At 46.9% G+C, this 16622-nt stretch overlaps 1 protein-coding gene across 1 annotated transcript; it reads left to right on the top strand.

The window, feature by feature from the left end:
• Nucleotides 1-10485: 10485 nt before the first annotated feature.
• On the top strand, nucleotides 10486-11672 carry LOC133929151 (ethylene-responsive transcription factor 11-like). The gene has a single exon (XM_062375782.1). The coding sequence runs from the start codon at nucleotides 10659-10661 to the stop codon at nucleotides 11358-11360; it is 702 nt and encodes a 233-aa protein (XP_062231766.1). The 5' UTR covers nucleotides 10486-10658; the 3' UTR covers nucleotides 11361-11672.
• Nucleotides 11673-16622: the final 4950 nt, after the last annotated feature.

Here is a 16622-nt window from a genome sequence, read left to right as displayed (position 1 = left end):
GGGCAAAGCTGGCCCGCTTTTTGCGTGCGAACTCATCATGGTCTACTGTCCGATGTATACAGGTCACTCATCCAGTCGCATAGGTGTTTCTTCATCGCTTCGTCAGTGTCTGTTCCATTGCATGGAACACCTTTGGTTCAGTTTCTTCCTATATCTGTAAAACATCGGTCTTGTAATCACACTGTTTTTCCTGGTCATCCTATGTGGCGATTCAGCTTTCTGCATTTTATTTTCTCGAAAGCCTGTAATTAAATGAACTCGCTTTCAGTGATTTATGCTGATATGTTTGAAACTCCCTGCGGTAACAACTGGCCATCTGCGGTTTTGCATTGTTCTTTCAGAATATTGTAAATGTTAATTTTTAGTGATAAATATAATATCACTTTGGTCCCTGATAGCAACTGGCATCAAGGACCGTGAAAATATTATACCGATTTTATTGTTTATGTGGTACTGTAGTGTCAAATCTTGTCTATACATTTATTTAAAAAGAACAGCTCACTAAAGTCACCCTGACTTCAATCTTATCTATACATTTAAAATAGAATGGCTCGTAATGTTTTTAAGTTGCCGTAACTTTAAATCCTCTGTATCCTGTGAGATCAGAGAACCCGATTCGCACGGTGGACCTGTATCGTTCAGACAATCGCACCAACTACGCGGAGTAGCGTCATAGCATGGCAACAGTCAACAAGGACACGCGAAGATAGTACTACTGCCTCAGTGATGAGGGCCAGGAACGTTCTGGGCGATTTCGTACTGTGCTGGCCCGACACGTACGGCGGATCCATGTTGCCAGATGTTAATCACCTGCTGGTACAGTCGAAAGCAGTCTGCGCCTCTGCGGCACACATCGAGCCTCAAACGGGACCCACCACGATTTTGCACAAATGATCCCTCGAATCCAGAGTCTGAAATCCACGGACCACGGACTCGCGCACGGCTGAGTCAGCTGCTGCGGCGTCCGAAATTTCAGACGCCGCGGCGTTTTCAGAGAAGAATCGCCGGGCAGAAAACGCCGGCGCACCACGACGCGTACGCGTAGAGTTGTTGGCGACTCGGCGACCTGGAGTCAGACACGGCAACGACGACGCACCTCACCTCGCGAGAGAAAAAGGCGTCCCACCCCGGACCCGGGCGGCCACTGACTCCTCTCAGGCTCAGCTCACCTGTACCAATGTACTCCCTCCGTTTCAGTGTATTCGTCACTTCTTTTTACCGTCAACAGGCAGCGCCGCGCCGGCACGCACGCACGTTTGGTTCCGCGCCCGACGGGGGGCCCCGCCGGCCCGGCCCCGGCGCGAAAAATATGACTAGATTTGGAGAGGCGGCACGTACACTGCAGGCGGTGGTCGCTCTCTCTGGGTGTCCTCACCTTTCCCCACGGCGCGCACGGATTATTCCACGGCGGGATCCGTTGCGTGATCCGCCAACAATGCCACTGTGAGCTTCGTGGCCCGGCGCGCGGTCCTCGGGGTCGTTGGTCACCTGGCTGTGCAGTGGAGTACGGGCGTTGTGATTTCTTTAAGCGCAAGTGTGTCGGCCAGGTTAGATTAGCGGCTAATCCAGATCCGGCGCTGCGTGGTGCGCGGCCCGCGGGGTGCAGCCGCTGGCTACGCGCCAATCCCCCCCTCGAAAATTCGACTGTCAGCTACCAGCGGGTGCCAGAATGCTTTGGTTTGGTTACGTTACCTTGTGCTCTGCCGTGTGACTGTCTCATGTCTGGTACTGTACTAAATTATGTACGGAGACTGTTAACAGAAATAATCATTGCATCCAAAACAGTGTGTCCTGCAACGGCTTTACGGTCAATAAATAATCGATAGTAAATATATGTCTGCACCAAAACAAGAGGTAAGAGAGAACGGCAGCACATGTTTATAAAGGATTTTTTTAACTAAAGTCATCAGCACTGTCGTTCCATGTAAGAAGTCTTGTATTAAAAGAAAGGAAAAAAATGCAAAAACCCCCTAAAGTCACTTGGATTTTAACTTTATCCCAAAAATGATTTTGTTGCAAAAAAAAACCCCAATAGTTTGGTTTTATTGCAAAAACACCCCCAAAAATTCAAAAAAATTTAAAAAAAATCACAAAAAATTTTAAAAAAAACTAGAACAATTCTAAGAACTTATGTGATTTTTTTTTCAAAAATGATATCCTTTGCATCATATTTCATGGAGAGTAAGTTTGAAAAAAAAAGAAAAATGTGCAGCTCATTTATTAATTCGAGTTAAATACATAATTAATTATCTACTAATCCAAAAATCATGAAACCAATTTTCTTAGTCTTATTACATGATCCTCTATCTTCAAAAAATACATGAAATCTTGAAATAGTTATTGTAACGTGCAGGATTGAGTAAATATGTTACAGATAGATTAATTCATAACTAATCCATAACACCCGCAAAATTAGTGAAACCACTTTTATTAATTTACTTAAACAATGATTTGTGTAGGAAAAATAATGGTAGACATGACAAAGTTTAAAAAAAAATGAGTTAATAAATGAGCTGCATGTTTTTCTTTTTTTTTCCAAACTTCTTCTCCATGAAATATAATGCAAAGTATATTATTTTTCAAAAAAAAAATTCTCAGAAGGTCTTAGAATTGTCTCTAGTTTTTTTAAAAAAAAATTGTGATTTTTTTTATTTTTTGACTTTTTTTGGGTGGGATTTCAACAAAACAACTTCTGGGGAGGAAAGTCAAAATCCAAGCGAGATCAAACACAGTCGGTTAATTAGACAAAGTCAGGCTAAAATCACAAGCACGGATCGCAGTACCATGCTACCAATGACTTTGGTGTCGATTCCTCACGGACACGCTGTCCACAGAGTCATCCCAAGCTGTAGAGCTCTCCACGAGCCAAATTTTGGGGGAACAGACAATCTGGCAAAAGGAAAATTTTGGAGGAACAGACAATCCGGCAAAAGGAGCCTGTGTGAGGACGGGAGGGCGGGACGGAGATGAGCTCTATGAGAAGAAGGTTAGCGTTTGCATGTTATGAGCAAGAACAGGTACCAACTAGACCCTTGGCAGTCGCGAGTCGCCCACTACACCACCCTTGGATGTCACACAACGCCTCTACATGTGGTGTAGGACCAGGCTGTCACTGCCCAGAACACTCTGATGCGCAATGTCAAACGCCATCGAGCATATCGCCCACCATCGCGTGGATCCGCCCGCCACTGAGTAGATCTGACCGTTGTTGCACAGATCTAACCACCACCAAGCAAACATGCATGTCATTGTGCGAATCTAGTTGCCACCATCGTCATGCACAACACCAACACCACCACAACGGAGAGGAATGGAGGGAGGGAAAGGGGAGACTATGGATGAACGTCGCTGCTGGCCGCCGCCATCACTGGCTAGCAGTGGCGGTGGTCGTGCAGGTTGCATTGGCGTGTAGCGTTGACGAAGGTATGGGTGTCCCCACATTGCCCCGGCCAGAGGCTAGGAAAAAGGTTTGTTGTGAGTGTTTGGCAGGGATTATTTGGAATCCAAGAATGATAAAACGCAATAGTTTGATATCAAAGCGTGTGCAAGATATAAAAATTGCAGCAATAATCGTTTGTGCAAGGCACAACAATTTAAAGTGGGATTAATACAAATGATTTTCCACAAGGTTGGATCTCACCAGAATCCTAAAAATTCTTATGAAACAAGTTTGTTTCATATGTTTTTCATAGGCCAACGTACAACGTTGGACGCCATCGAACAAATCCACCCACCACCGTGTAGACCTGACCGCCATCGAGCAAATCCAACCGGCTGTCGCACAGATCTAGCTGCCACTGAGCAAGCTTGCAAGCTACTGTATGGCTCTAGCTACCACCATGGTCATGCACAGCACCACAACCACTGCAACATAGAGGGATGGATGGAGGGAATGTTGGTGATATGCTCTAGAGGAATCATCAATTCGGATTAGATCTGTACGCAGGCTTGATTGGATTCTAGTACATTAGGGATTTGTCATAATGGGTCACCAATGTAGAAGACCCATTAGTGTGCTCTATATAAGAGGAGGCAGGGGTCGTGAGCGCTAAGATTCTGTCATCCTAAAACCCTGACCGCACCTCTTCTCACTTCCCTATAAAACCCTAGGTGGGCGCAATGCTAGCACACCGACATACAACGTTCCATCCATATACGTGTGGATATTGTGGGGGCGATGCTGCCATTGCTGTGGTGTTGATCAGCGATAAAAACGTTAGGACGAGATCGACTACTTCCTCTTCGTAGTCGCTGCTTTCTTTTTGTCGTCGACGAGATCGACTACTTCTTCTTTATGGACGTGCACGACTCTTTTTCCACTGCGCTACACGTTTAGCGGCAACGATCTATAATCTTCTACTAGCACGATATTCTAATTGAACACGATAAAGAAATTGTGATTTATCATATCATAGCCTACCCATTCTCTAACAGAAAAGTGGAGAGTATGCGCACAACCATACCAAATGATTTCCCCTAAGTTTTGAAAGGTTTCCATGGGAATGTTTTTCCTGCAGATTTGAAATTACCATTTTTTTTGTTTGTTCCAAAAGAGCCTATGCAATAATTTTTTCAGTCAGCGGTCACGCGCTCACAGAACAAAGCACTGCCACCGTAGACAGGGTTCCTATACGGCTAGCATGGTACCACTTCATTTCCGTTACTCGTTAATATTTTTGACTATAGTAATTTTGATCTTGTATTTTTTTTAAAAATACAAATACTTAAAAGTATAATAAAGTATATTTCACGATAAATCTAATAATACAAAAGTTTTAAATATCTATAAACTTTTCTTAAAAAAATACTATATAAAAATTGCTACAATAAAAAACCTGGTGATAAGTATATGGAAACGAATATAGTATGATTTATCGTTCCTATGCACCACTGTCGTGATTACACTGCACCTATTATTCTACTCCAGCAGTCCATGGGCGGATCCAAGGGCTGGGGGCTCAAGGCTCACTACTCTTAGGATGAGGAGTAGAAAGGAGAAGAAGAGAAAAAAGAGAGAAAAGAAAAAAATAATCCCTCTAGTTTATTTTCTCCGGATCCGTCGCTCCAGCAGCCCACGCCAAATTCCTCCCCCAACGACTACGTTTCGGATTGAGCGCAATCGTTTCGAAACGGAAAAAACTCTGGTGGGTAGGGGCCGACGAGGCCGACAGCGTTACCTCTGCACGCAAACCCGTCCCTAAAGCCGATTTCAACACCTGAAAACACGAGCTTTACTCCTCAACCGATGTCCAAGATGCGCGCGCCGCCTCCACGGCTCCACCTCACAGATGGACAAGGCAGGGCGGCGACCGTGCCTGGTACGCGATTCCGCGCGCGCCGATCCAGTGATCCTCGACGAGAAAGTGTGGCAGCGTCGCAAGCGTGTGGTGTGGCGTGAGGGCGGCAAGGATGTGATGAGGCGTCGTCACGCGCCCACGGGACGTACGTCGCGACTGGCGCGTGACGGTGCGTGCGGGGCCCCGCGAGCTGTCGGTCCACGCGCGCGCGCCTCCACCGCTTTCAATGCGAGAGGTAGGGCGGAGGAAGCGGTTGGTGGTGGCTACGACTCCGATAAGACTCCAACCTCGCGATGCAGGCACAACGCGCACGCGCAGGCGCGGAGCCGGCCGATGCCGACACTTGGCGGGGCCCCACCTCCTCGAACGGTCCGTTCCCTCTGGCCGCTGCCGCAGTGCCGCCTAACGTGCCGTGCCGTCGTCACCTGCCCCACTCGGCGTTTTACTTTAGCCAACCCCCACTTTACGTGGTGACTACGGGCTAAGCGGCGGGCGGCTTTATCGGCTGTGCCCATTGGACGTCACGCACCCTGCTCGCGCGCGCCGACGATGCGGTTGCCGAGATATGATCCGGGTGACGACGTCGAGAGGTGCGGAGCGAGACGGAGGAGACAGGAGGTGCCGTGCCGCGCTGAGCGAGAAGGAAGCTGGCGTCCAGCAGCGAGTGGTCTACTTGCCTGTGAGCGCACGCGGGCGGCGAGGGGAGGTTGGTTGGTTGGTTGCCCCCTCACGGCTCCGAGTGCCGCGCAGACCGCGGCTCGGGACGCACGGATCGTGATGTCGCCCTTGCGCGGGGCCCACGCCGCCCGTGACGTGCTCCCACAACGTGCCACCCGCGGTGGGCCCGCGAGCGGCGGCTTTTATGCCTTTTGTTTATGGGATGGGATCGAGATCATTTTACAGCCCGGTACCTCGCTCAAGCGCTTATTGAGTCGGACTCCAATCGCTATTTTATTGACGGCATGTTGATTCTTGATAAAAAAAAAAAAAAAATCTAGTGCATGGTATACCGAGTTAACCTTGCCGAGGCTGGCTGCTACGATGAACTCAGTTCTGTAGTAGAACGATGTTTAAATAGCTGGATTCAAGGTTGCGGGGTGGATAGATGGATTGCACTAATTCATATTATCCGATACTTATATTAGCTGAAACATAAATATGGTGAGTAAAATTTATATTTGAAATGGATACTGATACGGATATATTTGGATTCATTTTTATATATGGATTTAGATATGGCATCTGCAATATTGTTGAATACGGATATAAATCTAGATATTGCATGTATCTATATTTAACTATACACCTCTCTAGAATCTAAGCGGCAAGTCCGCTCTATTCCACTATATATTCTGATCCAAACTAGTATTGTGTATCTAAGATAGTGTTTTATTGGTTGTACAAAGTTGAATATGATATGATCATCCTAGATGTACGGAATAATCTCGAATGAGATGGTGCAATTAGCATGTTTGGTTGTATATATGGGATGCACATATGAATATGTTTAGTTGCTAAAAAGATAAGCAATATATCTATTTATAATTTAATTTCTTCATAATATGATAATCTTATAATTATGATTATCAACAAATTATTCAAATTAGGGATGACAACAAGATTCGTGGGTTCGAGTCCTGACGGGTGCGGTTCGAGGGCTAAATCCTACCTACGGGTCTCGCGGGTCGGGTACTTGAATTGTAGCAGGTTAGACGCAAATTTATACATACGCCTGTGGGAGCCCACGGGTCATCGAACAAGCTGAATAACACCCAGCTGGCCAGCCTAACTCATCCCACGACGGCACGCCTAGGTAGCCCCTTCAGCTTTCAGCAGTTCGGCCTCGCATCCACGCCCACACGACCACGCCTTCGCATGCCGCCACAGCACCACTTTGGCCTCGCCTCAACGCACCACGCCCATGCGTCCACGTCGGTCCCCTTCTCGCTGCTCCCTCCTTCACGCTCGCCATCTCTACGCCCGGCGTCGTGCCACCCTCCTGCACAACTCGGGCCCTTAGCGCTCAGCATCGATGCTCCTCCGTCCTGACATCGCTCATCGCCCTCTCCGCGATTAGCGTCTCCCCCTCCGCGCTTAGCGTCGTCGCCCCTCTATGCCTGACCATCTACGCCCAGGCCTCCCCGCACGTCTCTTCTCGCTCTCTGTCGCTTCGTAAGACTCGACAGGTCCCGGGTTTGGATGCGGGAGCATTTTTCAACCCGATTAGTATTTTGTGTGCGGGTCAAGTTTTATGACAGAGGGGTTTTGGCTAAACCCGTCCTTGAGTTGTTGTCATCTATAATTATAATTGCTATTAATATTTACTAATTATAATTACTTATAATTTAATATATCACTATTCATCACTAATTGTCCATATTAATACTTAATTATGACTAATATCATCTAATTGTAACTGATGCATAGTTAATTGATCTTAATTATCTCTAATTATCACTAAATATATGTAATTATAGAAGCTGACAAAGTTTGTATGAGGTCTTTCAACTAATTTTCCCCGTATAAGATGATTCACCATCTTGATAAAATATTTTTAAAATCTATGCCATCGTATCGTGAATAAGTTGATACCGTTTATCCAATTAAACACAGAAATACCAACACCCGCGTCACCTGGTACAGGTACCGTACATGAACCAAACACAACCTAAATCTCAACTCCAATCGCCGGCCAGGGGCTCCTCCAAATCTCCAATCGACGGCAGGGGGCTCCTCCAAATCTCCAATGGACGGCCAGGGGCATGCCGCCACCCGCCAGCACAAAGGTACCCAGCTGCAGCAAGAGGATTGGTGACTCAGCACTGGGTGCTGGCGGCGACCCGCACCTGGTGAGGAATAGGCAGCGTCGGAGAAGAAAGAGGCACAGGGGTGGCCGATCCACTAGTCGCCGCACTTCGCAACCTCGTGAGTCGTGAGTTGACACCGTCGCCGTCCAAACACAGCTGCAATACGTGCATGCTTATGTTCAAGATCCTCTTTAATATCTGGTAAGTGCGTAACATTTCTACTATTTTGTATTGTTCTCTCAGCTCACTCCTTTGATCCGATTTTCACTTCCCATCTGTAACATGTTAGGAGCAAAAGGGAAGCATTTGCGTAGAACTAGTGGAGCTGATTAGCCATGGTTTACAATGTGCAAGGGCAGCCAAAAATAAGCCGTTACATCCATGTATACGAATGATTATTAGCTGACCATGTAGACCGATCTGCGGTAATTTCAGTATTAAATTTGTTTCTTGTAGATTACAATGGGATCGGCAACTAGAAGTGAGCCAAGTGACAGTGTTAATAATACGAATACAAGTGATAGTGCCAATGACAGTGGTACCGTGGGTGGGAAGGTTCGAAGTGTTGTCGGTGAGAATGCTGAAGAAGATAGTGGTGCAGCTGGTGCTGGTACTTCAGTAGCCGGGGCTGCGGCCAGCAAAGTCAGGGGTCGAAAGAAAAAAACTTTCAAGGTTTGGAAATATTGCACTGATTTTTGTTGAAGAAAAGGTAGAAGACAAGGTTATCAAGAAACATCTGGCAGCATGCAACTATTGTGATGTTGTTGTTTGTGCTCAAAGTTAGCAAGCTAGATACCATGTACTTTTATCTATTTATTTCGGATCAAAGTGATGTATCTTCGATTCTTGACGATTTAGCTTGTCTTAGTATAGAATGACAAAGTTGAATAAAATGAAAGTATATGTTACATCTATTCTCTTTTAAATATCATTTTAGTCTTTAGCACATAGAACAAGGTTACAATAAAATCTTTCATGCACGATATATTTATCCCTCTTAATTTTTCTAATATTCAATCAATAGCATATAAATCACCAATTCACCACACTCATTAAATTAAAACTCTATTTTACAATAGCCTTTAATGTGAGCACTCTAGTAAAACACCACATTGAAAACCTAAAATGACATTTATGCAAAAACAAAATCAAAATTCAAAACAGTATCTAATTAAACTCCAACTAGCAATTTTTTACTATTAGATGCTCGCATTCATTTATACATCTCATCGTTGTGTTGCAATGCTACTGCTGATCACAACACTGTGGACATGGAAGGTAACTAGAGCTTGTTCTATTGGCTTCCTTTGTTTTTTTGGCTAAAGTACTAATGTTATGCAATGGAAGTAGGAACAAAATTTAGTTCACTATGATGGGCAGCAGTGACACTTGAGTTATATATGTTGTCAAATGTCAATCTATTATGACTTTTTCATGCTGGTGTTATACAAATTTATTCCTCTTAAAGTATTGTTAAAGTTGTGGGATGTTTGCATACAACTGAATCGAATAGATATTCAGATGCAAATTCGGATTCAAGCAATCCGATTTGTATTCACATTTAAAGATATTCGAATTTAAACTCATATTCATATTAAAAATAGATAGAAATTATTCAATTCGAATTCAATCCGTTTTCACCCCCAAACTGAGTGAACCACCACCAATGAGAGATCCTATAGACCTTTTTTGGTGAGACGGATCCTGTAGCCCTTCTATTGCATCTAATCTACTCACAGCATCTTCCTTTTTAAACTCACAGTAAATTTGCATGTTTTTATAGGAATCAGTTCATTTATTTTTGTAGGAAATAGGAAATTTTCATTGTTCTGTCTTTGAATACACTTGATCCATTCATGTTTGACCTGATCCCCTCGCCTATGGTCGAATGGCTTCCACCTCTCAACATCGAATGGGCATTGCTGGCTAGGGCCTCAACTTTACCCTAACTTTTTAATCAAAATTAGCAATGTGGCACACGATAATATTTCACTTATCTTGACTCTAGGAAATTATATTTAGGTAGCTTTATACAAATGTTGAACAAGTTCATACAAAACAATCTTCAGGAACAAAACAGAACATGTTTGGAAGTGGGATTGCCTTTTCAAATTTAAGTTAAAATCATTAGATTTCAAACCGTAATCACCCTTTTCAACAGGCTTTAAGGGAAAGAGGTCTATCCACGTTTATGAGCGGAATGCTGCCGAACCATGCATCCCACCTTGGGCGTGAAGCATTTGATCCCAAACCGCTCCCCACACCGCGCAATTTGCTGCTCCTCATGGGGGTGGATCGTAAAAGCGTCTTGCCGAATTGAAATGCCGCCACGCTAAAGACGAAGGGCGGCGGCGCGGACAGTCAAACTTCTCCCTGACTACGCCCAGTCTTATTCCCTCTTGCCGCTCCACCACCCGCTCTCGCCATTTCCTCCCTTTTATTTTTTAACCCCCTCCTCCCCAGCTATAAGTCCCTCTGCCCCCGCCCCTCTCCCACCCAATCCTAGACGTCGACCACACGCACACGCGTCTTCCGCAGAAGAAAGAACAAGGCCATGGCGCCGAAACCGTTGGAGAAAACGATGCAGCCGGCGGTCGCAGCGGCCGAGCTTGCGATTAGCGTAGGCGGCGGGGCCGGCGGCCCGCACTACAGAGGCGTTAGGAAGCGGCCGTGGGGCCGGTACGCGGCCGAGATCCGCGACCCGGCCAAGAAGAGCCGGGTGTGGCTCGGCACGTTCGACACGGCCGAGGAGGCCGCGCGGGCGTACGACGTCGCCGCGCGCGAGTTTCGCGGCGCCAAGGCCAAGACCAACTTCCCCTTCCCTTGTTCCATGCCTCCAACGGCAACCGCCAACGGCGGCAGCCGGAGCAGCAACGAAAGCACCGTCGAGTCCTTCGGCGGCGACGTGCAGGCGCCCATGCAGGCCATGCCGCTCCCGCCGTCGTTCGAGCCTGACCTGTTCCACCGCGCGGCGGCCGCGGGCGCCGGCGCCGGCCCAGGTGGCGTGGGCTTCCCGTTCAACAGCTACCCCGTGACCCACCCGTACTATTTCTTCGGACAGGCTGCGGCTGCTGCCGCGGCCGCGGGGTGCCGCATGCTCAAGCTGGCGCCGACGGTCACCGTGGCGGCCGTGGCGCAGAGCGACTCCGACTCCTCGTCGGTCGTAGATCTGGCGCCCTCGCCACCTGCCGTGTCGGCACGGAAGGCCCTCGCGTTCGATCTTGATCTGAACTGTCCTCCGCCGGTGGAGGCCTAGTCGCCGGAGTTTAGCTGATGACTGTCAGTAGTTTCTTCGTCTTTTTTTTTCCGTGGAAGAAAATTCCGTGCACTTACTATGCTTTAGGCTTGCTTAGCAGAGGGAGGACTTTTTTGTAAATAGTTTTTCCGCCGGGGACTTAGCTTTAGCAGAAGATAAAAGCTGTAGACGTATTGTCACCCAAGACAGGTCCTGCCGGCGTTGTTGTGGACCGGATTATATATTATGTAATTTGATGGTCATGAGAAACTACTTAGAAAATCCAAAAATTGTATTTTATCCAAAAATGAATAATCTGATATTCACCATCCAGACTCGCTCATGTAACGACTCCATTTCAGAACAATGCAACCACCAAAAATGATGCATCATTTGAGTTTTTACCCCAGGTAGTTGGCACGACCCGTGGTGGCCGCATCGCTGTCAATTTCACGCGTGTAACGCGCTTGTATACACAGTTTACTCGACTTTCCCCAACACTATATTGCATAGAGGGGAACAATCAGGTGATCGTCGAATCCAAGTTGGAGTGATATGTGCTAAGTATGGGTATGTGTATGCCCATATGATATGTATGTGTATGTGTATGATTTATCATATTACCGGCAGGGTTAAAAAACCGTCGGTAACCGTTCAAAAATTGCGGTTACCGACCTTTCCGATCCGGTCCGGTTTCAGAAACCGAACGGTAACCGAAATTTGAATTCAAAAAATAAAAAATTCAAAAAAATTCAAAAAAAATCTTAAAAAACTAGACACAATTCTAAGACCTTCTGTGAATTTTTTTTTCAAAAATAATGTCGTTTGCATCATATTATATAGGGAGAAAGTTTGAAAAAAATGAAAAAATTGAAGCGTGCGGCTTAGTTATTAACTCGCGTTAAGTAAAAGTGTAACATGCAAACACATATTTTTCTTGTATAAAACATATTTTAAGAAAATCTTTAAAATTGATTTCACTTTATTTAGAGTTTTATTAAATTCTCTATGATTTTTACAAAGTTCACAAGCATAAAGTGAATATGTTAAGAAACAGCACTGTAATTAACTTTTTCATGTATACTATTATTTTTTCTACGTAAATCATAGTATAAATAAGCTAATGAAAGTGGTTTCACTAATTTTTGAGGTGTGATGGGTCAGTTATGAATTAATCTAGTCGCAACATATTTACACCATCATGCATGTTACAATAACTAATTCATGAGTTTATGTATTTTTAAAAGATATAGGATCATGTAAGAAGACTAAAAAAATTAGTTTCATGATTTTTGGATTAGCAAAGGGTAAACTATGCATTTAACTTGGTTTAACAAATAAAATTTCTCACAGAAAATTTTGAACTTTTTTATGAGTATAAATACTTTTATCATGAAGATCATGTTACAAGGAAGCCAACAAAATTTGTTTCACTTGATTTGAAGCTCAGATGAATTAGTTATTGATTTTACAAGATTGAGCTCTTTTTTAGGTTTTTTGTTGAACTGCGCTGAAATTTGATAAAACCGCTCGATAAATCGAGAAAACCGAGCGATTACCGACCCAAACTGCTCGGTAACCGACCAAATAAAAAATACGAGAAAATCGCTCGGTAACTGACCCAAACCGCTCGGTAACCGACCAAAACCGAGCGGTTACCGAGAGGGCAAAAACACGATTTTTTCGCAAAAATTCAAATTTTACCGAATGAACTTTCTCCGAATTTTTTTGAATTTTTAACCGGTAACCGCGGTTACCGCGAGATTTCGGTTACCGCCGGAGCTCGGTAACCGAGCTCCGGTCGGTAACGTGAACCTTGATCACCGGTGTTTTGTCGATGGTCTTGGTTTTATCTGCTAAGGGATTGGAGTCATTGCTATCCCTTTTGTGGCATGTGGTTTTGGGTCACAGGTTTCTTTGCTAGTGGCAATAGAGAAGTGTTTCCCTGTATTTGAGTCGGCGATGCAACTGCTGATACACTTTTAATGGTTCAATGTATTTCAAATGTGGTTCTGAAGTGCCCGACGTTGTCACGTTTCTAAGGCTAGAAGTTGGTTGACGGTCTCAATAAGAGAGGGTTACTCGAGAGTCTGTGAAGGTGGAGACGAATTAGGATCTGTGAAGGTGAAGACGATGCAAGAATCTGGATGTGTTTTTATTAATATTTTTTATTCTCGCGGGTTCTTTAATTTCAGAAAGTGAGATGTATTTTGCTCCAAATTGATGTAAACCAAAAAAAATCCACGCGTGTAACACAAGCGGAACCGCTACAGTATCGTGTCGACGGAGAATATTATTTTACGTACGTACCTTTTGAAGTCGTTTTCTTGGCGCGGCGTTATCCAGCTGCACGGTGTCAGGATTGCAGGGCCAAAAAATAATGTTCCGGCCTACGTGCTCGCCAGGACCAGGCTGTTTTTACCGAGAGATGTGTGCTGGTGAGGCATATGGATAACGAACATTAAGCGTAGAAATCAAACAAGTAATCAATTAATTTAATCCGAGCGGCGGCAGACCTGCGCGGTGCTGGGGCGGATGGATCTTTCGGCACGATCCTCCCGTTCGTGCGCTGGGCTACGCGATCTTTCCGTTCGTGATCTCGGGAGTAACGTGAGCGTGTGGGCGCCACGTGTGCGCGGCGGCGCTGCCGGCCACTCCCTGGCCCTGCCGGCCCGGGATCCGCCATGCGCGGACCGATCCACGCACCAGTCATGTGGCGCGGGCAGGCGACGAGCGGACCATGCCGTCCGCGTGGGTGGCGCCCATTCGTTGGCTAGCGTCGGTGCTGCGTGGTGGCGGGCGCGCGCGGACGGGGCGAGGAGAAGGAGGACCCGGCGCCGGCGTGCGTGGTCCGCAGCGGCAGACAGGCGAGGGCCCGACACGCAGGGGAGATGGGCGGTATCGGGGCGCAGTGATTCGCGCGGCGGCCGTTTCGCCCTCGCTCTCGGGAGCGGGGCCCGCGTCCACCATCGGAAGGTCGCCGCTTTCGTCGCGCACTTGCCGTTCCTTGGCCTGTTTTTCTATTGCTTTCCCCGCGCAACCGCTTTTCCCTGTCCGTGTTCGCGATAGAGGGATCCGGGGAATTAGTTGCCCCGCTACCTACGGACTCCGATCCTCTGCAGTGAAGTATAGTTCACAGTAACGATAAATCTTAGTTATCGGATCGGAAATTAATATTCTAATCAATCGAGGAATTGGTTGCCCTGCTACCTACAGACTCCGATCCTCTGTAACGAAGGATCACTGCAGAGGATCTATAATGATTTACAGTAACGGTAAATCTCAGTCATCTTATCAGTAGCGAACGTTCTGAGCAATAGTTTCAGTAAAATACTACAGTGTAAAATCCTTCTAATAATATTATCAAAGTATTGAGTAAGGAGACGTCATAATTAGCGAGCCTTACAAAGCGTATGACGACCGATGTGATATTTTCTAAACCTTAGCCCATCGCGCGACTAGCATAAGCTCGCACAACCAGCGCAAGGTTTGCACGACTAGCCTTTTTGTGATATTATGATATCTCACGATTAGCCATTGCTAGTCATGAGGCCAGTACTTACCTAACTCATCTAATCGCATTTATTGTTATCTACTAAAGTATTTCCTTCCTAAGCCACCCCATCCAGTGAACAAAGTTATGACTAACACGGTTGGGCACTGTCCCGTCCTGTAGCATTAAATGGTACGGATGGGACCTTGCGGACCGGCGCAGCACCGCACGGCTGATAAGACAAGGTCTGCAGAACGACCAGTCAAGTGGATTATTTGCCGGTAGACTTGCGGGCGTAAGAACATGACGACTTGGTAGACGATCTAATGGCGCAAGGTGATAGGGCGGGTCGGGCAGTCCACGGTTAGGACAGACACTCAAAACTTTCATGGCAAGTTAGGCTCACCCGGTTCTCCAGAATATGATCCAAGAGTTGAATATCTAGTTAGACATGGTTCTATTAATTAGGACCTACTTGTAAGTTCTCTATCTGCTATATAAAGAGAGGATGACCCGATTTATAAAGGAGGATGGGCAACTGTCGGAGGATGAACTCCTGTCGCAGGGATCCCGAGAGACCCCTTTTTAAAGATTCAGCCGGGGGGATGATCCTGAACGAGCTCGTCGGGGAAATAAATGGAAACGGAAATAAATGCAACGGCTGGTGGTGGGGGATGATCGACCTAGTGCAAAAAAGAGATAGATGCACCGGGGTTTAGACAGGTTCGGGCCGCGCGAGTGCGTAACACCCTACTCCTATGTGAGTGCAATATCTTTCCTTGAAGGGAATTCTTCAAGGATGTGTCGAGTTACAAGGGTGTATTGTCTACAGAGAGCTTGAGGCTCCCGTGTTCTAGCTCTGCTCAAGCTGGTTTGTGATGTTCTTCGTATCTTGATCTGGGCTTCTAATGATCCCTTTTTGGCTTGGGACTGGACTTAACTTCGTTCCTTGTCGAACTTGGTTTCGCACTTAGTCTTATGCTAGACTTCGTGTCCCTTCATGTGTTCTCCCTCCTTTCCTTTTATACACACGCCGACCTCGACTTATCCTGAATGGGAAAGAGGGGGCGCGAGTGCCAAGGCGCCACGGAGAAATGCGTCATCATTCCGTTTTGGCGAAGTGACAGGGGCGGTGGAAAAATGCGGCGCACATCCGACCACCCGCCACTGTGGACGTCCTCCGGCGCCATTGAGAGGGCCCACCGGGCGGCCACAGAGGCACCCGGCGCGCCCACCCTGTCTTGTTCTTCTGTCAGGGCAGGGTGGCAGGCGGAACGCTTCGATCCTGGTAACGTTATCCCGAGGTACCCGGATGATACGGGATGGGACCCGTGCAATTAATGGACCCACGCCCCCTTGCCAAAGCATGGCAGGGACTGACACTAGGGCGTGGGCAGCTGAGAATGCCAGGATGTCAGGATGTCAGGCCGCGTGTGCCTATTAAATGCGGCATTGGACCTTTGACTGGCTGACACCCCGCCGATGGGACCCTTCGGGTCGTCGGGCAATATTGCGCGAACCTTCGGGGAACCAAGTGCTCGGGGGCTGCCACGTGCAGCCCCGAGCACTCTCTCCCGAGCACTCCTGTAGGACCCTTCGGGGAACCGAGTCCTCGGGGACTGCCACGCGGCAGCCCCGAGCACTCTCTCCCGAGCACTTGAGCAGATCCTTCGGGGAACCGAGTCCTCGGGGGCTGCCACGTGCAACCCCGAGCACTCTCTCCCGAGCACTTGGCTGTTCGAACCATCGGGGGACTATGGTACTCGGGGGTGAGTGGGTACCCTGCCGAG

Source organism: Phragmites australis, chromosome 9 (assembly GCF_958298935.1).
Source record: "Phragmites australis chromosome 9, lpPhrAust1.1, whole genome shotgun sequence".
NCBI lineage: Eukaryota > Viridiplantae > Streptophyta > Magnoliopsida > Poales > Poaceae > Phragmites > Phragmites australis.
Note: the sequence above shows the minus strand (reverse complement) of the source record. Positions and strands in the feature narration are given on the sequence as shown.